Source organism: Vidua chalybeata, chromosome 20, assembly GCF_026979565.1.
Source record: "Vidua chalybeata isolate OUT-0048 chromosome 20, bVidCha1 merged haplotype, whole genome shotgun sequence".
In the NCBI taxonomy this organism is placed as follows: domain Eukaryota; kingdom Metazoa; phylum Chordata; class Aves; order Passeriformes; family Viduidae; genus Vidua; species Vidua chalybeata.
In genome coordinates this window covers 9,029,714-9,051,498 of record NC_071549.1, presented here as the reverse complement: position 1 = coordinate 9,051,498, position 21,785 = coordinate 9,029,714, and the positions used below count along the sequence as shown (strand labels likewise).

General features: G+C 41.3%; 1 protein-coding gene across 4 annotated transcripts in view; it reads right to left on the bottom strand.

Moving 5' to 3' along the window:
• Window positions 1-21,785, bottom strand: part of BRIP1 (BRCA1 interacting helicase 1) — a 93,603-nt gene that overhangs the window by 6,292 nt on the left and 65,526 nt on the right. The window contains exon 25 of one of the 4 annotated variants that reach the window (XM_053961424.1): window positions 6,559-6,641. The exons of the other annotated variants lie outside the window; for them this stretch is intronic. Within the exon in view, the coding sequence (XP_053817399.1) occupies window positions 6,606-6,641 (36 nt within the window). The 3' untranslated portion in view covers window positions 6,559-6,605. Of the gene's footprint in view, window positions 1-6,558; window positions 6,642-21,785 lie in introns of those variants that run through there. 4 annotated transcript variants of the gene reach the window in all.

The following is a 21,785-nucleotide window of genomic DNA, read 5'->3' as shown; positions in this document are numbered from 1 at the left end:
AATCAGCCCTGGAGACTTGATACCAGAGCTATGGATCAGTCCTGGAGAGAGGAGGAACTTTGAGCAGTATTTAGGATACTCCATGAGTTTACACAGGCAGAAAGATCAATGATAGGCTGTGATAATAATAGAAAATATTTGCCACAATGAGAAAGGACTAAAATTAATTTCATAAGGCTGAAATATCAAAGAAATGAACACTATACCTAAAGCAGTTTAATTTGGGAAAAGGGACAGTTTTATTCCCACAGGAATGTTCTAAGTGGTCACCTAATTAGCAGTGTCCCATCAATAAATCATTAGTAACATATAAATCTATAAAGGGAAAGCAGGAGGGAGAATCAGATCTGTTCCATTGACAATATGCAATACACTGGTGTGTGCTGGCTCTGGATCTGATCTGTCTCTATGCCATGTATTAAAGCTGAGATTTCCAAATAAAATTCGGTTCTGGATGATTTTGCCATCCCAAACATCTTGATTTGCAGTCACATTCTTCAGGAAAACCCAGAAAGGAAGGAGTCAACGTTTGGTTGCCAGAATGGAAGCAGAGACCTGTGTACACACACTTATATACACAGCTTGAACTTATTTCATACTGCACACAGCAGTTGCAGAAAAAAAGACTGTGAGGCAAAGTGAAGGAAACCTAAACAGCTGACAAATAAACACAGGATGATGGATTCAACTCCCCAAGCAGCATGAATGCTTTCTATGCCATAAATTAACTTCTGCCCCTCCTAATGCAGATTAACTACAGCAGCAAACAACAATGCAGAAGCCTTTTAAAATAAAACGAAGAGAAAATGAAAACCAAATCACACATTACTTAAAAATAATCTGTCTGGAGATGAATTAAAACATTTGTGACTCTGAAGCAGAATTGATACCTTTATTTCCAGCATCTTCAATTAACACCCCTAGGAAATTTAACACAGTTAAATGAATGTTCTGGAGGGTGTGCTGGATCCAGGGAAGCAGAGCCTGGGGCACACCAACTGCCTCCAGTCTTTAGTAGACTCCAAGAGCTTAAAGACATCAGCAATTCTTACGTGCATCTTGAGGCTATTACTCACAAATGTACACTGGCTTAGCTTGGTAGATTCTAAGGGCATTTATAGCATGCCTAGAAATTAAATCAAAGCTAAAAAAAGCCATTTGTTGTGTGTCAAATCACAAGCAGCCTGCTGGGCTCAGATGGGAAATGCTCTGTGGTTCTCCAAGGAGCTTCCTGGGAAAACCAAATGCTGCTGGGATGGAAGGCAGGACTGAAACACCACTCCAGGACCAAAACACCACTCCAGGACTGAAACACCACTCCAGGACCAAAACACCACTCCAGGACCAAAACACCACTCCAGGACCAAAACCAGACACCCCTCCAGGACTGAAACACCACTCCAGAACCAAAACCAGACACCCCTCCAGGACTGAAACACCACTCCAGAACCAAAAACACACTCCAGGACCAAAACACCACTCCAGAACCAAAACACCACTCCAGGACTGAAACACCACTCCAGGACCAAAACACCACTCCAGAACCAAAAACACACTCCAGGACCAAAACACCACTCCAGAACCAAAACACACTCCAGGACCAAAACACCACTCCAGGACTGAAACACCACCCCAGAACTGAAACACCACCCTAGGACTGAAACAAACTGTCGAACACAGGGCAAGAGATGGGGATGGAGAGGCAGCACACAAAGGAATCTTAACAAAGATACCACCTCAATAATTTGGCAATTAGAGGCTTTAAAAGCCTCTTATTTTTAACCTATAAAATCAGCTCTGATGCTCTGGTGAGCTGAGAACAGCATCAATGTATCTGGGACAAGAGCTGGAGAGGTTACTTTGATTTTTCTGACATCAGGCTTTGCTTTATGATTAGTTTCATATATTTCTTGGTGATTCCTTAGGTTAATTTTAAATATAAATTCATATTAGTTAGTTTAATCTCTGTTTGGGTGCTATTGGAAAGGAGTCTCAGAGTTGGTGCAAGCCCAGCTGTGCCTTGCAAAGGAGGAAAAGGAAGGGGATTGACAGCAGCTCTTGTTGCTCCCAGCCCAGCTCTGCAGATCTCCAACAGCCACAGTGCTTTCCTTGGACCAGCTCCCCTCCTTTTATTAGCTCCTAGCTGCTTGTCTGGGGAAGAAAATCAATGGAAACTGGATTTCTCAAAATATTTGTTTTGGTGTAAAACAAAGATAGCCCAAGAAAAGTACTTCAGGCAGAAATCTCATGACTGAAAAATTAGACTGGTAAGATTTTAAGACCAAGTTAAAAGTTATGGGTTTTCTTGGGTTTACTTTCTTTGGAAGCAACAGAAACCTACAAACTCTTTTTTGGTACAACAATGCTCAGGGCCCTTGAGGGTCTCAGCATCACCTTCTGGCACGACTTAAATCAGGAGAATTTTCATAAATAATTTTTATTATTAGACTTCAATAATTTAGATTTCAAGACACATACACAATATCCACCCCTGAGCTGTAAAAGGTTTAACAACTCAGACCCCTACAGTCCCAGCAGCAGAAGAGCTTCCAATATCCCCTCTATGCCATGGGAGCAGGATATGGAAAGTTGGAAGGTCAGTGGAAAAACTCTGTGCCATAGGAACTCCAGTTTGTTCCATTGTGAAATCACCAGGGGAAAATAAAGGGATGAGTACAAACACAACCCAAGCAGGGGGTGCAGCACTCAGGGAGCAAATTTGGGAATTTGGGAATTTGGGAACTCTGCTTTGCCTGCTCACAGCACTGTGCAAACCCCATTTACCTGGGCATGGCACAGGGAGCAGATCCAGCACCTGGGAATGTGTCCCACGGAGTCTGGTGGGAGCTGGGAAGCCCTAAAATCCCTGGGACAGAGCTGAACGAGTTCCTTAGCCCTGCCTAGACCTGGGGAAGGTTGGGAATGTGTCCCACAGAGTCTGGAGGGAGCTGGGAAGCCCTAAAATCCCTGGGACAGGGATGAACGAGTTCCTTAGCCCTGCCTAGACCTGGGGAAGGGGTGGCCAGGGCTGGACGTGACGTGGCTCTGCAGGACCAGCCTTGGCCCAAAACCCCAGCCCCTGGGGGGACGAGGTCAGCCTGCCAAAGGCAGAAAATGAGGCTTTGTTGAGCCCCTTATTCCCTGTCTGCAGCTGAGGGAAGAAACCCCAACATTGCCACAGCAAGCACTTGGCTTGCCCAAAGCACGGGAGGTCCTTTCCTCAGAGCAGAGGACAAGCCCAGGAATAATTGTGAAAATAAATACTTCAAAACTTGGCTCTCTTTCTTCACCTCCACAAAAAGGAGCAGTTAAATCCATAACCTGAGTTTCAGACTTTTATAAATTATTTCTCCTCTGCAAGAGTTAAGCAGCATTTCTTTGATCTTTGTGTATGAAATACTTCAACTTTCAGAGTAATCCTGGTCAATGTCCACTCTCATTTTAAAGTATAATTTGTGGCTTCAGTATTTACAATGTTATTTTGATGAAACAGAAAAAATATAATTCATTCAATATTGTTTATGTCTGGTTTGAAGTCCCAGATGTTAAAAATTGAAGTTCAGATATTCAGATTTTTCACATCTTTTGGAATTTTAAACTGTGCCTATATGGGACAAATTTTTTGCCTTCCCAAGGCTCCTTCCCTGACTGATCTCCTGTTGATTTCAGGGTGATTTGGCTTCTACGTGACAGTAGAAGAGAGAAATCAGCTAAAAGTAAATTCTGTATCACAGTAAGGATTATTTTGCTTTCTCAGTAACATTATCCTGTAAGTATATACAGTATAAACCACAAAGCAAAGGAATATTTATATATGAATGATTTCCATACAAAAAGGAACTGATTTTTCCTATTAGTGTAATATTATTGCACCACATACGTGGGGCTGTCTGAAAAGATGAAACCTGGGGTACAAGGTGGGAGAAACCACTTGGAGCATGGATGAATGGAAAATAAAGAGCTGGAGGATGTTCATGGACTCTAAAACAAAGCACAGCAACAATTTAAACAAGGATTAATACAAATAAAAGTTTATACTGACAGAAATAGTCCCTAATATAACACATGCCATTTTATATGTAGTAATAATTAGAAAAAAGAAAAAAAAGGATTGGTTCAACCCTGTAAATAATGGGAGTTCCTACAACATTTTCATGTTTTCCTGTCTTATTTATGATTGTGTTTATAAGATTGGATAAATTGCACTACTTTTACTTCCCCTAGGAAGAACATCTCAGTTTGAAAGGATAAGCTCTGCAACACCCCCCATGCAAACAAGGACTGGCCAAGGACAGAGCAGTGTCCTTTTTGGGAATGACTTCACTGCATCCCCTCCAAAACAAAACTAGGCTGAGAAAACAGAGAACTCCTTCAGGTACAAACCAGTATTTTATTTGTAGCAGCATTCATCTCACCCTTTTTGCCCAGCCAGAAATGCAGAAGGACATCCCCAGAGCCCAGAAAGGAGAACAGCTCTGAGGCCACGTGAGCCTTTGTCACCAGAGAATGAATTCTCCCAAGAGGCACCAACAAAATTAGAAGTAGGTGGCAAAGATAAAGCCAATTAGATGCTTATAAAGTCCAGCCCCATCCACTATCTCTGCTCCTTCCCAGCAGACAGCCCCATCTGGAATTTATTCTCAGGATGCTGCCCACAGGTCCAGCAGTGCCCGTTTCACACCACGGAAGGGCTGCGAGCTCCGAGCCCGCGGATTTCCCAGGGATGCACTAATGTGTCAGACTTGTAAAATAGCTCTTAGAGCTGCAGCTCCATTTAGAGAAGGAGGAAACTCACTTTAAATACTTAAGGCTTTAATATCTAGTCCATTACTCTGCAGAAAGGTCTTGTAAAGAGTCAATTATGGGATACTTCTGATTCGATCCACATGCAAGGGAAATCCGCTCCTTTGCCTTTAAACCTCAGGACTAAGTGTCCTGTTTAAATAATTAGTGACACTTTTTCTTTGATCAAATTGATTCACATTGTTATTCTTTTATGTTAATTTAAAGCTTAATCCATGTAAAATCCAAGACAGATCTTAATCCATCATTCAGAGGGCTTTTACAAAAAGGCACTGTGGTGAGATTGTCCAGAAAACACGACAGGTTAAAGACAGTAGTGAACCAAATTGAAGTAAAATGCTAAAATGCCCTTTTTTCTTCTTTTTTTTTTTTTTTTTGGCCTTCTAAAAACCCGTGAATGACCAACCCAGTTAATAGCAGTAGCAGGGTTACAATTTGGAAATAATTGTGAGTGGAGACACAAAGCTGGCAGCTGCTCCAGCACAAACCCCATTCTCCAGCATGTTTAATAATGAAGCCAAAATCTGGGCGTCTCCTGCTATTAAAAATGTGTTAATAATGGAAAATATTTTAAAATAAACTGCAGTTACTTTTACTTATATTCTTGTTTTCTTCTCAAAGCTTAGTTGCCCAGGTTACAGAGAAGTTACCAGCAACAAAGTTGGAATGGTTTTCAGACAGAGCTTGTTAAGGTGCTCAGCCAGTAGAGTATGTAGGAGAAAAACCACTTTCAATATTTATAATTTCCATACTTTGGTAATATTTCTATAAATCTACAAATGAGAGGCTGATAATACAGTTAGCTCTATAAGTGCATAAATATTTAAGTTTTGCCCAAGCCCATAAATGCAAGAGGCCTTGCCAACTCTTTACTTGCTGGACACATTCAAATAATCCAAATTAGTACCTCAAAGCTGAGGTAAAAATTCGTTACAATCTTACTGGAAAGTGACCTGATAATTTCTGGATATCAGTTATATTCTAACCATAACATTTCAGATGTTTTTGTGTTTTCTGATAATAATTAGAGAGTTGTGCTTCTAGACAGCAGCACTGCTGCTAAATGAGGCATAGATGAGGCACAAGAAATACTTTGCTAAAATACTGCTGGATGTGTCTTCAAAACACTGCACAGAGGATTTAAACCCTGCAAGTATCTTTCTAAAATATTACTGCAACACTGCAGAGGAAATAACAACAGCAAATATTCCACAATAATAATAATTTAAAAAGACAAGGCAAAGAAGATGACTGTTTTGTTTATCTCCATGACAAAATCCTTGAGCAAAATTATTTTCTAGAGTGACAAATCGAAGGTAAATGCTGCAAAATTCCCACTTGGGGATGAACAGCTGGGTCTGGAGGACCTCTGCTGTCCAGGGATTGTACAGCCACACATTCCCAGCAGCAGCCCTGCTCTGCAGCCATGGGAACAACCTTGCCTCGTCTTCAGCAATTCCTCTGGCTGTACCATCACTGTGAAATTGCCAAAATTAGTTCATTTAGCTTAATAAACTCACTACTTCTGTAAAAGAGTGGCTCAGCCATCTATGATTTATAAAGTTAGAGACTCTGTGAGAATTGCCATAGGAATATTTTGATTTACCTGCTTAAATTTGTACACAGGTCATGAAACTTGGGGATTTGTGGTTATTTTCCTTTCCCAATTTCAAATAGAGTGGAGTGAAAAGAAATTTCCAGGTGACACTGGGGACACCAAAGCACTGAAGATCCAGCAGATCCATGTGGTCCCACCCGACACAGCAGCTCCAGCCTGGTGAATCCAGCTGGAGAGAAAAGCTTCACAGGTTCCTTCTGCACAGAACAACCTCCATCTTCTGGGAGAAATCAAAACACACAGGAGCTGGAGACAATGGGATGAGTCCCAGGACAACTCAAATGGCACAAAAGCCCTGGGATCCATCCCCCACTGACTGAATGGCACAGACACAAGTCCCTCTTATGTACAAGAGAAATATAACAGTTATGGCTACAAATGTCAGTAAGAAAAAGAATGCCTTGCTATTAAAGCAACGAGGCTTTCTAGGGAGCATGAGAAAGGTAAGGATTTTATTCTGCTCTTTAAGCTTTGGAGAGATTCCCCTGTCTGTCCCATGCTGAGCCCCAGAGTTCATACACAATCAACAGACTTGTAAAAGCAGCTGGGGTACAGTCTAATCTTGGTTAAGCTACTAATTTTCCTTTATTTAGGAATAGATTTGATTTTTCAGGAGAAGCTGGCCAGCAGAATGCTGCCCCAGCACTGCTGAGTGCCACGTGAAGGGAGGCTGCCCAAGGCACTGCTCTGTCCCCTCCCTCCGTGTCCTGCCCTTGACAAGTATTCTCCTTTTAGAGCTATTAAATCTTGGCAACATCCACTGCAGTTCCCACTTAAGCTGAAGTAAGTACATGTACAGAAGGGCTCTGTCAACATATCTGGAAAGATGTTTGGATTAACTAACAAAACCTATTTCAAATCTCAGATAATAAAATGTCCTCCTAAATCCTAATTGCAACTTTCATCTCGTGTCTTAGGCCGGGCAGCAGCTGATGTGCCGATACAGATCAAGTGTTTAGTTTGATAAATGCGGCTTACGGGGCTCTGGTATTGCTGACTGACAGAGTAGCTGAATAGGATCCAGCCCTCTAAAGGTGATTATCTGCCTAAAGAAGGAAGAAGATGAGCACAGGACAACCTTGTTTGTCATTTTGTGCACTTAATCAGACAAAGCTCATAATGCAAAGAGCTTCTCTATACTATCAAAAATAAAACACAAGCAGCTTTCAAATAAATTACACCACCATTTTACAGAGGGGGAAACACATAAGCATGAGTTACAGAATTATCTTTTAGTTGCTGTTTTCCAGCAGAAGAACTTGGAGCTGGAACATTAAATCATATTCCCAGAGACTTTTCCTTACACTGCTGAGGTTGCAGCCAAACCTCACTGTACAGGACACAAAAAGCACTATACACAAATCTCACTATACACAAAAAGGACACAAAAAGCAGCTTTTTTGTTTTAAACAAGATGTCCGGGTAGAGTGATTAGTTAGATAACAAGATCTGCCCTTTAGGTTAAATTGCTATCTAAAAGAAATAGAAACATAATGTTCTTTCCAGGAAAATACCCACCCACTAATACTTTTCTGAACTGACATAACACCAGGGGTATGTGGGCATTGCTTTGGCTTTGAGTCTGCATGAAAAAAAATAATAATAAATGCAAGAATAAAGCAATTCTAGTGTAATCTGGCAAAGTGGTGCATTTCTCACTTATGGATTTAATTTACACAGCTTTATGTTTAAAGCAGGTCAGTGAGCAGTGTCCTGTTACACCTTCCTTTCAGTTTGTTTTATATGACAAAGAAAAGAACAATTCATTTTCATGAAGGTCTTGTGACTTTCAAAAGGGAAAATCTGAGAAGGGAAAAAAAGAAAATTTCCTCCTGGTTCTGCTTTAAGGATAACACAAAATCCACAGCTCTGTCACCAATTTCTATATGGTAAAACATCTGTGATATTTACTTCACAGTACTTTAACAAAGAAATGAAACTTAAATTAAATTTAGTTAAATACTACTATAAATACAAATGTGGTATTAAAAGCAGACTTGTTCAAACTACATACAAATAAACAGCATTTTCAGTGGGGAGTTCTCCACCATTTAAATGACAAAACAAAACCTATAAACTGAAGAAGAAATAAAGGTGCCTAAGGAACACAGTTTTAATACTAGTGTTTAAAATAATAGGAATCAAAATCTCAATTGAACTGGGCTCAATCCAGAAAAAATTTTACATTTAGAATTGCCAATTACTTGTGACTGGCAGCTGATGGCAACTAATGTTATTCTCAATTTTATCCCAGTGTAACAGCAATTCAGTTCTTATTTTCATATTGAAATACAAAGTCTGCACTTGTATACAGCCAATATCTATAATTATAAATATACTTCATAGAGAAAATATTTAAGCAGACTAAATTCTGAAGTGAAGGGCATTTTCTATAAAGGGTGTGAGCAGGCTCAGTGACAGGAGTACTCAGTCAGGGCCAGTGCTGACACTCAGAATTGCACTTTTTGGTCATTGATAGCACAATAAACATATTTCAGTTCCAAATCACAACATTTTCCAACTAATTATTTCCAGTATCACTTATTCCTAATCATAGCTGAAAGATTTGGATTCTCCACTCTGTCACTCCAAACAATTTCCAAGTGTCCTGTGATCACACCTAATTCTCCATGTTAACCATTAGCAGGATAAAGTTATACCTGTAATGGTATTTGTCCTGCTTTGAACGTTCCCAAACTGTTTTCTCTAATCCTTTAGAGAATAATGAGGCTCATCTAATGCCTTTGACTAGTTAGGAAGGCAAACTCCAAGATTTAGCTCCTCTAGTCTGTCTCTAAATCTTCTAAGTGAAAGATGATTTACAGTTAAGCTATGAAAAATGTGACCACTCTCAAGTCTGGAAAGTCTCAATCTGATTGCAGGAACTTCAATCCTGAGGAGAGATTGAGTGTCCCTCACTGGAGACTGCCTGACTTAGGGAATCAGCAGCTGGTGTGAAACATTCATTAACTTATAAAAGCTTTATAGACTTGTCTGAGCTTCTATTAGGGGGAAAATGGTCAGGTTTTGCACTGAAAACACTGATCTGAAAGGTGAAGTTTATAGCTTCTGTGCTGGAGAGCTAAACAAAATGTTTCTCTGTCTCGCTTTCAAAAATGTTATAAAATCAAATAAACCAGAAATCGTTATTGTGAGAAAAAACAGAGTCATCTCAATACATCAGGACAAACATTTAGAGAAATTCAAAGAGAAGGTGGAGTGGTTCTTGTTATGATGAAGCCAAATCCCCATTCTTTGGGAACTGAATCCAAAGGGTCTGAAGAACAAAAGGATAGGACCGACCTTAGAAAGCCATAAAACATTTATAAAGACACGACTACACTTTTTTTAGGATTTAAAGCAAAGATTTAACAGCTAATTTTACAGTAAGCAAATCAGGAGGTGAGAAGGGGAATGGGATCTATGCAATTCAATTAAAATAGAAATTTATTTGTAGCAAGCTTTTGAAAGTTGATGTTTGTCTTTTGCCTTGTCAGAGACCCTCCATCACACTCCAAGCTCCATCTCCATTAACTCAGGCTCTACTCAGCATTCCCAACCAGGCTGGAATTTACAATACAGCCCTGCCCAGTTAAAACAACACCAGCTGATCCAAATTAATAAAACTCAAGTCTCCAATAAACCAGTAGAAGCTGTTTTGTTAAACAGAAATTTTCATTTCATAATTAACCCCTGTGCAGGGCAAAAAAGACAAAAGTGAACCTGCAGCCAACTCAAAGGAGCAGAACTGAAGAGCTGAATTTAATATATCAAGGCCAATATTGACTAAAATATGTATTTAAAGAAATGGATTTCAAAAATCTGATAAATATATAAAAACTTTGAAGTAAAACAGCCTAGGGAATATGCAAATGACGTCTCTGAAAGGAAATTTGGGGTTGATCCTAAAAAACACTCCTAATTAGAGTCAAAGAGGACTATTTCCTTGCAAAAATATTCTTCTGTCTTAAAGTTCTGTACACTGAGCAGGAATTTTATTACCAGTTTGATGGCCCAACAATAATCACCTCAGGGTATGAGCAACTCTGCTCAGGCTGACACCACTGTGCAGAATTTAAACCTCTGCTCCCCTCCTCATCCAGAATAATGAAATGGCTGGAAAGAAAAGCAGAGTCTCAGAAAGGAAACTTTTAAATGGTTTAGAATGGAGGTGAATGCACAGCCAATGTATTTATTTGGAAAACTATTTGGAATAGCCACAAGCTCCTCATGTGGAAATGAAAATTAAAGAAAGATGAAAGCATCCAAGTGTAGTGCCCATTTTGCCTTGCTCTAAGAACATATTCCAACAGAAATCTGGGACAGGAGCTGCTTCATGGGCTGTTCACAGGGCCCAGCTTTGTGCAGTGCTGGCTGCTTTCACCTGCTGAACCTTTATTCTCCACTTCATGTTCACCTGGGGAATGAGAGTTTGGGGCTGCAGTTCCCTGCTGTGCCAACGCTGCACAGGTGATTTGAAAAGGTTATTTATTTCAGCAGCTCCTTTTCAATGACCTGCATTCACTGTGGGGCTGCTCTGGGCTTTTGTCTGTTCTGCTGTGCTGATCCAAAGGAGTTATTTACAACTTGCTATTCAGAGAAGCTGTGAGAGGCTTAATTTAACAGAAGATGAAATGAAAGCATCTCCTGTGGCACTGGGTGTGCCCAGGACTGGCATGTACCATTGCTTTAGCACATTGATGGGATCAGTTCTGGAGGAAATCAGCCCCAGAAAAGCCCCTGCAGTGCTCAGGGTGTTCTCAAGTCCTCTTTGGATTGCTCTGAATGCAGCACTGGCTGATGTGTGACTCAGGCAGGGCTAAATGAACACCTCCAACAGCCAGGGAAGCTGGGAATTGCTTATTTGTTCTGAAAAATATATTCAAAGTGTGCTTTGAACTTCCCTGGGCTGTGAATGCTGACCAGGAAGAACGTGAGAAAGGGGAGAGAGAGCAAACAAATCCCATTTTCTGACTGCCAGCTCCATTGTCCTCAGTGGTGCTTTCCCCACCTGTGCACTGGGAATAACTCCAGATTTAAGCAGAAGTTCCTTTCTGCCATGAAAAGGTTTGATCTCATCACAGCATTGTCAGTTTACCCACAGCCCACATCAATAAGTAATGTGCATTTACTTTATAACTATTTGTGTAATATTTCAGATTTTAGGGCAAAAAAGAATTCTGATAAAAGGTAGACATGGCATTATTGTTCTCAGCAACAACTCCAGTGAAAGATAATGTAAAACTCTGTCAAATAATAAACACAGAAGCTGCCTATGTTTGTCAGAGACTCTTTTTTTCATCTCCTTTCTCTGATAACGCAAATTATTCCCACAATCTTCAGAGAGAGGAAGGCAAACAATATAAAATATTCACTTACAAGCAGCTTATATTTTGTATTATGGTGCCACTTACAAATATTTGACTATTGTACAAAATTTTACAGGATTCTGTCCAAAGATATCTGGTAAATCATCTGCTTATATGTAAAGCTACAGTGCTAATCTTATTAATGCTTAATATTCCCTGTTCTGGCTTTATACACAGAATATCAGTGATTTAGAGTTAAGTAAATAATTGTATTTCTGCAGGCATCAGAGCGAAAATCTCAGAACCCTGGCAGACCAGAATGCTCTGTAATACCAAAGAGAAAAATCAGTCCTGTAAGAAAAATAAATTTTAAAATATGTATTTCCAGGTTGTTGCAAATCAATTTTTTTTTCAACAGCATGATCAGCTTTTATGTCATTAATTGGCTAGAAGTTCATTTAGATACTGGGGCTGGGTGGAAATAACACCAGTGTTCTGCTGCCACCTGCAGCTGAGCCAAGAGGCCTCGTTTCTTCAGCAGCAACCCAAGTGTGGCTGAAGTTATATATTAGTTTCAAGAATTAATATTATATATCCAGGGTTATTATCCCCAAATCTGGCAAATGTTATTATCTTGCATGAGTGAAGAGAAAACTGGTGAGAAATTCAAAAGGCTGATGCATCCACTTGAGAATTTAGGAGAATAAATGCATTAAAGCATTGAAGGTTATGAATGTTTGCCAATTAAGCATGGAATATTCAATACTTGCAGAAATAATTTCAAACTGGTCTTTACTTAATATTTATTTTCACATGCTGTGAAATGCTTCCTTTTGGTCTTCCCATATAGAAACCAGGACCAAATAAAAGAAAATATTGCTCTTCTGTGTGGGCCTGGCAAAAAAGGCAACACAAAAATCAAATTCTCTTTCTTCAGAGCAAGCTGTTAACAAAAAAGGGTAAAGAAGTAAACCCCAAGTTCAAAACATGCTGTGTTTTAAACCAGTAAATAAATACAGGCTAAACCTGTATTTAAAATTTAAACCTGCAAATTTAAACCTAAATTGTTAACCTAAAATTTAAACCTGTAAATAAATCAACAATCAATGTATTCACTACTTGTTATTCTTATCATTTCTACAAGCTTTGGATCTGTTTAGCCTGCCATTAATAAAACACTCCAAATACTTCTGGAGCCATCACAAACACACTTGTCACAACTCCTTGTGCTTTCCTTGTCACCACAATCTATATAAATAGTTTCCTGAGATTACAGGTCATTCCTCCAGGAATGAGGCAGCAGCAAAGATCTATTACAGCCTCCAACCACATCCTGATCCCTTTCTCTGGGTGTGTTATTTCTAAATATTTATTAACATCCAGAAGTCACCCAGCCCTGAATCTGAAGTGACAAGTAAGACTTCACACAGCCACAGAAATTAAATGAACAACCTCCCACTCATCTTTCAGCATTGTGTAAAATGCTCCTAATTTCTCAGTAATTTTTAAAATAAACAAAGCCATTGCCAAGAAAGGCTCGTAAAGCTGGAGATTAAACCAGAAACTTTCTGTAACAGATTTGAATGGTCAGTTCTGAATGGCTTAAATTCTTATGGAATTTATATAGAATGGAAGTCACTTATATACACAAATCTGTGTGTATATAAGATATAAAGATGTTCCCTAAAGCAATGATTGACTACATATCTGTCTGTGTGTTTGTGTGCACACATATTAATCTATTTTTAAAATAAAAAAATATAAAGGTATTGCCTAAAACAATGGAAATCCAAGGTATGAACAGCCATAAAAATTAAACAGGTCATATCCTGACAACTTATCACATATTGCTTCTGGAAGATCTAGAAGTCAAATAAACAGATATCAATATTAAATCAGAGGAGTAGGTAAGAAAATGAAAACAAAGCCTTCTCTTTTGAAAAAAGTATTTTATCCCAGTAACATGAGTTTGAGCATCAGCACAGAACATGTGCCATTTCCATCTCCTCAGAGCCAGGGAAGGGTGGCTGCCATGCTGGCAGTGACTGCCAGGGCTTGGATCCCTGCTGTCATTCCATCCTGGATCCCTGCTGTCATTCCATCCCAGATCCCTGCTGTCATTCCATCCCAGATCTCTGCTGTCATTCCATCCCAGATCTCTGCTGTCATTCCCTCCTGGATCTCTGCTGTCATTCCATTCCAGATCTCTGCTGTCATTCCATCCTGGATCCCTGCTGTCATTCCATCCCAGATCCCTGCTGTCATTCCATCCCAGATCTCTGCTGTCATTCCATCCCAGATCTCTGCTGTCATTCCATCCCAGATCCCTGCTGTCATTCCATCCCAGATCTCTGCTGTCATTCTCTCCTGGATCCCTGCTGTCATTCCATCCCAGATCTCTGCTGTCATTCCATCCCAGATCTCTGCTGTCATTCCATCCCGGATCTCTGCTGTCATCCCCTCCTGGATCCCTGCTGTCATTCCATCCCAGATCTCTGCTGTCATTCCATTCCAGATCTCTGCTGTCATTCCATTCCAGATCTCTGCTGTCATTCCATCCCAGATCTCTGCTGTCATTTCATCCCAGATCTCTGCTGTCATTCTCTCCTGGATCTCTGCTGTCATTCTCTCCTGGATCTCTGCTGTCATTCTCTCCTGGATCCCTGCTGTCATTCCCTTCTAGATCTCTGCTGTCATTCTATCCCAGATCTCTGCTGTCATTCTCTCCTGGATCCCTGCTGTCATTCCACCCCAGATCTCTGCTGTCATTCCATCCCAGTTCTCTGCTGTCATTCCCTCTGCTGTCACTCCCTCCTGGATCTCTGCTGTCATTCCATCCCAGATCTCTGCTGTCATTCCATTCCAGATCTCTGCTGTCATTCCCTCCTGGATCTCTGCTGTCATTCCCTCCTGGATCCCTGCTGTCATTCCATCCCAGATCTCTGCTGTCATTTCATCCCAGATCTCTGCTGTCATTCTCTCCTGGATCTCTGCTGTCATTCTCTCCTGGATCTCTGCTGTCATTCCCTTCTAGATCTCTGCTGTCATTCCATCCCAGATCTCTGCTGTCATTTCATCCCAGATCTCTGCTGTCATTCTCTCCTGGATCCCTGCTGTCATTCCACCCCAGATCTCTGTTGTCATTCCCTCCCAGATCTCTGCTGTCATTCCATCCCAGATCTCTGCTGTCATTTCATCCCAGATCTCTGCTGTCATTCCCTCCCAGATCTCTGCTGTCATTCCATCCCAGATCTCTGCTGTCATTCCCTCCTGGATCTCTGCTGTCATTCCATCCCATATCTCTGCTATCATTCCATCCCAGATCTCTGCTGTCATTCCCTCCTGGATCTCTGCTGTCATTCCATCCCAGATCTCTGCTGTCATTCCATTCCAGATCTCTGCTGTCATTCTCTCCTGGATCCCTGCTGTCATTCCATCCCAGATCTCTGCTGTCATTCCATCCCAGATCTCTGCTGTCATTCCATCCCGGATCTCTGCTGTCATCCCCTCCTGGATCCCTGCTGTCATTCCATCCCAGATCTCTGCTGTCATTCCATTCCAGATCTCTGCTGTCATTCCATTCCAGATCTCTGCTGTCATTCCATCCCAGATCTCTGCTGTCATTTCATCCCAGATCTCTGCTGTCATTCTCTCCTGGATCTCTGCTGTCATTCTCTCCTGGATCTCTGCTGCCATTCTCTCCTGGATCTCTGCTGTCATTCTCTCCTGGATCTCTGCTGTCATTCTCTCCTGGATCTCTGCTGTCATTCTCTCCTGGATCCCTGCTGTCATTCCCTTCTAGATCTCTGCTGTCATTCTATCCCAGATCTCTGCTGTCATTCTCTCCTGGATCCCTGCTGTCATTCCACCCCAGATCTCTGCTGTCATTCCATCCCAGTTCTCTGCTGTCATTCCCTCTGCTGTCACTCCCTCCTGGATCTCTGCTGTCATTCCATCCCAGATCTCTGCTGTCATTCCATTCCAGATCTCTGCTGTCATTCCCTCCTGGATCTCTGCTGTCATTCCATTCCAGATCTCTGCTGTCATTCCCTCCTGGATCCCTGCTGTCATTCCATCCCAGATCTCTGCTGTCATTTCATCCCAGATCTCTGCTGTCATTCTCTCCTGGATCTCTGCTGTCATTCTCTCCTGGATCTCTGCTGTCATTCTCTCCTGGATCCCTGCTGTCATTCCATTCCAGATCTCTGCTGTCATTCCCTCCTGGATCCCTGCTGTCATTCCACCCCAGATCTCTGCTGTCATTCCATCCCAGTTCTCTGCTGTCATTCCCTCTGCTGTCACTCCCTCCTGGATTCCTGCTGTCATTGCCATGGCAGTCATGGCAAGCCCCCTGGCACAGGCTCACAGTGACCAAAGTCAGCTGGTGTCAGTATCTGGCACCAGTGAAACCAGATCCTTGTTCTGTATCCCCAAATGCAGGAATTACAATGGGTCACGGGGAGCAGTGATGGGATTGACAACACAATACTCTAACAACAAAACCATCAGGCAACATTTGCTCATTAAATTCCAGGAGCATGCCATGGCTGGTCCTGGCACTCTCTCCCATAGCTGTTCCTATTGATTTTGCAGCTTTCCATTTTATGAAACAATACATCTCCTCTCAATGTGTGTGTGTGAAACTCATCACTTCTGGTAATGTCATCAGCCATGAATTATTGCTGTGCTACATGGAGACTTCTTTCAGAGTTTCTTTTGGCACTTCATGTGCTCACTTCCACTTTCTGTCTGAAGCATTGCAAGATCATTAGCTAAATCTGGAATGCAATTGGAGAACATGCAGGCTGACAGAAGGATCTGAACCATAGATTCCAGAGAGAAAAATAACTTCTCAGGCAGATATCCTCATTGCTTGAAATATCTGGCACAGTGTTCCCTGGGAAACCACTCTGGCTGAAGGCCACAGCAACTCACATGAACTCACGCTGGGTTTACTGCAAATTCTTGATAGCAAAAAAATGCACACGTCTGCTAACAATCAGAGCTGGGCATTATACCATCCTGTAATGCAATTCTGTGCACCCAAAGAGGATAAAACTGTCCTGCCCCTTCTTAGCCACGGCTGAGGAGGAATTTACCCGGGTACAGTGCAAGAGCAATGAAGCTTTTCCCTCCAGAAGGGAGTTCCAGGTTCTGAGTGGTGCCCACACGCTGGCAGAGCAGATCTGAGTGTTCTTATCCTGACACACACAAAAACCACCCCAGGGATGCAGAGTGACTGTGCAACTCCTCCTTTCTCTTGGTCATTTCTTTGTATCTCCTCCCATGGAACCTCTCCAATGAGTGACCTGCTGAACAGGTCACAAAAGAGCTGCCAGTGCCAGATTTTCCAGATCAGGTGAATACCTGGAGAGCTCGGTGAGACTCTCAATCCCAGCTGAGAAGTGCCAAGCACACTCACATCAGAGGCAGCACTACCTGGGCCCTTCAGGAGGTGCAGAGCTGTCAGATTGCCCAGGCCTCTCTGGGGATGGATCTAACTGAATTATTCAGCAGAACATCGCCAAGCTGAATGGTTTTTTGATGGTAAAACAGGAAAAAAATGTTGGAACTCTAGGAAGCATCAAGAAGAAATAAGAAAAAGAGCAAGAAAAAAAGAGCCTGAGCTCTCTCTGCTCTGACTGTCATGCTTGGAGCAGCCACTGGCACTTCCTGGATGGTCACTTCATGAACTAATTGGTTCATCATTTTTAAGATGAAATGCTCTGTGCCTGGACAAGTTTTGCTTTTGTACTTTTCTAATTCCTTCATCCTTTTAGTGGCTTTAATGCAATTCAGTGCTGACTCAGTTCATGCAGGAGAGATGCAGTTTTAGTTTGGACAGGAATTAAGAAGCTCTCCAGTAGCAGCAAGTTTTTCCTTCCTGCACAAAATGCTTTTTCCCTCTAGCATGCCATCCTTCCATTGTGCCCCTAATCAAATAAACTGATGAAAGTAAACATCTGTAATTCAGGAGGCGTTTGATCACTGCATTTGAAGCCAGGGGTTCTTTTACAAGTGAGCTGCCCTCTCCCAGGGTGGGACACGTGATTACCCAAGTCCTGTTGTTCCAACAGACATGCTTAAACCACCTATTGTGTGTTCTCTCCATAATTCTATTTGTGGTTTTGTTCTGTCCTGGCTCCTGCTCTGTGAGCTCCTGCCTCCCCTAATCCTCTTTAAATGAATGAGACACAGTTCTGAGGCCCAGAGATCTTGTTATCAACAATTACCAATTTCTGCCTTTTTGCAACACTTAAGGAATCAAAGGTACAAAGAGGATATTAAAGATCTTTCAAATACATGAATCAATAAGCCATATTGGATTAAAAGAATTTATCAGCAACCCTTTCATAAATCTGAAAGCATTAAAACTAAGAAATATTACAGTGACCCCAGGTTAAGTACAATAAGGAGCAGAGCTGATGAAACATGGCTAATGATTCTATTTGAAACACACACACAGGAGGCTGGAAAGGCACTGGAGGTTGGCCCCCACACCATTATTTTCATTGTGCTGCTACATCATGAATGTTCCCAGCCCACGGAACAAAAGAAAGCAAAAAACCCATTTTTTGTAACAGAAAGACTCAAGAAATGTGAGGGCCCTGCAGAGGCTGGTTCTAAAGCATTTGGGCCACTTAAAAAAGAAGATTTCCTTGCTACCAGCCTACCAGCTCCATTTGTGTTATTGATGAGTTTTGAATCATCAGAGAAATCCACATTTCCACACATTGTTTAGAAAATACCTGGCAAGGAAAAGCAAAGCCCCCTCCCCACCATGGCTAAACCTGCAGGGAGAAGGAGGAGAGGAACTTTATTAAAACTAAAGTAACCCAGTGGCACTTTCATAATTTTGATAACCCAGTAAATTTTCTTTTGGTAATTCTGTAGCAAAACACAGGTTAAATAACAGGAGTGTTTTATAATGCACAGTGTGATCAAAATCAAAGTTGAGGATAAAAACCTCTCTTCAAATGTCAAATGTTTTTATTGTTTGATGGAAATTTGAAAAGGATCAGAATAATAAAATTTACATTGAATTTGGGACACTACAAAAAGTATAAAAATTCCCTTCCATTATAAAGAGAGTTTTGGTTTTGTGTCAGTTATTTGATGTCTAGAAAGTCTCATACCACCTCCACCTCTATTGATTTAATTTATTTAAACAAACCACTGCAGGATTACTGAAATATATATTTGCTCCATTTCAATGAACATCTAAGCACCGTGTCCCTACAATACTCATATTCATTCCAGAGATAAATATTTTATGGCAAGACCTCACTAGAAAGTTAGTATATTAACAATATTCTTTACTCAAACTCAAGAGACAAATTAATATCCACTCTATGCTGATACCACACATAAAAGGTACTTAATTTAATTGGAATAGCTGGTAGAGTAAAAGGGAAAAAAAATATTAAAGACTGCATTGGAATACTAACACCCTTTTACAGCCCACAGTATATTTATTTCTTTACTGCCTAACTCTGATGGGTTTATTTTCTTTTCTCTATGTGCAACCTTTACCTCTAAGTTGGATTTGAGAGATTAGAAAGTGGATGGAAATTTTTCATTGAAAGGGGCCAAATCCTGAAAGTCCTTTTAACTGAATAATAATAATAATAATAATAACAATAATAATAATTTAAAAGCATGGGCAGACCTGCATGAGTATTGGACAGCCTCTGACAGGGCTTTAAGGTGACAAGAATGTAAAGATTCAGGTACCCAGAGAATCAGGTTAAGCAGCTAAACCCAATCAGCAGTTTAATCCCATGCCCTGCCTCTAACAGGGCCCAGCATGATTTGATTCAGAGTCACACCTGAGGTGACAGGGGTGACAAATTTGAGGTGCCCAGCCCTGAATCCCCAGTAACAAAGGGCATAAACTGGGACCAGTTCAGCAGAGGGGCACCAGGAAGGGCAGGGGAGGAGGGAGCCTGGGAAAGGGCGAGTGCCAAGGGGGGCACAGCAGCACCCCCAGGGCTCCTGAGCAGCTCCCCATGGATGGGCTGGCTGGGCCAAGGGACTGCTCAGGAATTAAACAGGAGGAATTCTCACTGCACTGCAGGAAACAAACCAAAAAGTCCTCTCGGAGGGAATGACTGAGCAGTGCAACAGCCCAGAGAGGCAGGGAAATCTCCACCCTTCCTCGAAAGTTTTGGGGATTGGACAAATTCCCAAGCAAGCTGGTCTGAATTAAATGCTGCTCTGAGCAGGAGGCTGGACTATGGGTCTCCCAAGGTCTCTACCAACTTGAATAAAGCTGTTTTAGGCCAGGCTCAACAGCCACCTGAATCCACAAGACCATTCTTCAGAGAATGGCCAGAAGTGATCAGGAAGAGAAAAAAAACCAGGACAATTATAATGACTCATAGCCCAGATTCCAGTTTATGGATTTCCAGAGCTGGTGGGGTGTTTATTCTCTATTAACATCTTGGTTTCACTTCTTGGAATAATTAAATCAATTCTTGTTGCAGAGCTTTCTTCCATGGGTATTTCTAATTGCTTTTGGAATCCATTTACGCACAAGGCACATGTCACAACCTGCTCCAAGGAGTCACAACTCAATTCAGCAATGCAGGAAAAGTACCAGAGTCTTTCATGTACATCAAACACTTCTCATTCACTGCTGAGCTCATTCTTTTTTTCCCCATTAGAGACCTCTTTTTTTTGTTATTATTTTCAAACAAAGCAATCAAATATAATCAAGCTTCTCTTTTGGAACTGAGGCAGCAGTGATAAAAATGTCCTTTTCAGGTTGGTTTTTTTCTCTGCCAGGCCTCCACACAGGTCTGGCTGTAACCAGAAGGCACCTCCAGCCAGATGAGGCATTTTATTGCTGTGTGGCTCCAGGAGGGCAGGGTCTGGACAGAGGAGCTCATGGCTGTTCAGGATTTGATATCTGTGCAATTCTTATTTTGAATATATTATTTCTCACTATGACAGCTCCAGAGAAGAGAGGTTAAGAACAATAAAGGGCTGCCCTCCCTTGTCTTTCAGCAGCTGTTTCTCCTCTTCTGAAGGTTTGCACTAAATTGAACCCTGCATTGTTACCAGAGCTGTCTCCTCCCAAACCTTTCAACACGTGTTTGATGATCCCTGGCTGAGCAACTGCTGCCCTGCTCTGCTGCTGGCTACAGCAGAACTGGGCTGAACCTGCACAAAGATCAAGGCTGCCCACGGAAATCCCTTCCAGCTCCAGGAGCAGCCCAAGCAGGGCTGCCCAGGGAGCCTCTGGAATCTCTTCCAGTGAAGGTTTTTAGGGTGACAGATACCTGACAAAGATGGTCTCATTATATTTGAGCTCACCCCAAACCAGAATGTCTCTGGTCCCATCCTTCAGTGATTTCTGTGCTTGATGGATTCTTCTCCAAATTTTGGCTTCTGTGCATTGTGCAAACAAATTTATTTTTGCTTCCAAACCACTCCATCCTCCTGCTCGTGCATCAGACTGGAAAGTCTGTACACACCATAAGTACAGCAAATCCTAAACATGTCTCAAATTTTATGCAACTCCAATAGATCACAGGGTTTCTCCTTTTCAAAGATAACACCAGATTTTTGTCTTATTCTCCTTTTAAAAGTATCTAAATACACTCCATACATTTACCATTGAGGTAGAGAACAATACACACTAGAAAGACATACATTTTTTAAACTTAATTCCAGAAAAAATGGCATTTCCTGGGCTCCCTTATTCTACTTGCTGAAGTTTGTTTTAAACTATTGTAACTTCTACATATTAAAACAGTTTTTCTATCTATACATTGAATTTTCAAATTAGATAACTTGAGAGAGTCACTTATCCCATTTTAACTTTTTTAAGAAAGCAATGAAAAGATAATATTCACAAAGTTTGCCCCAAACCAGAAGGGTTTGATTTGGAAAACTGGAAGATTATTCCAATTACATCTGTAGAAACTGCTTAAGAAACCTTCTTGAAATTGTCCTAATCATAAGGAACACTTTTAGACGTATTTTTAGACAACTAACAGTTACATCAAGGGGGCAAAATCGGGCATGTTAAGAACAAAATGATGAACTGA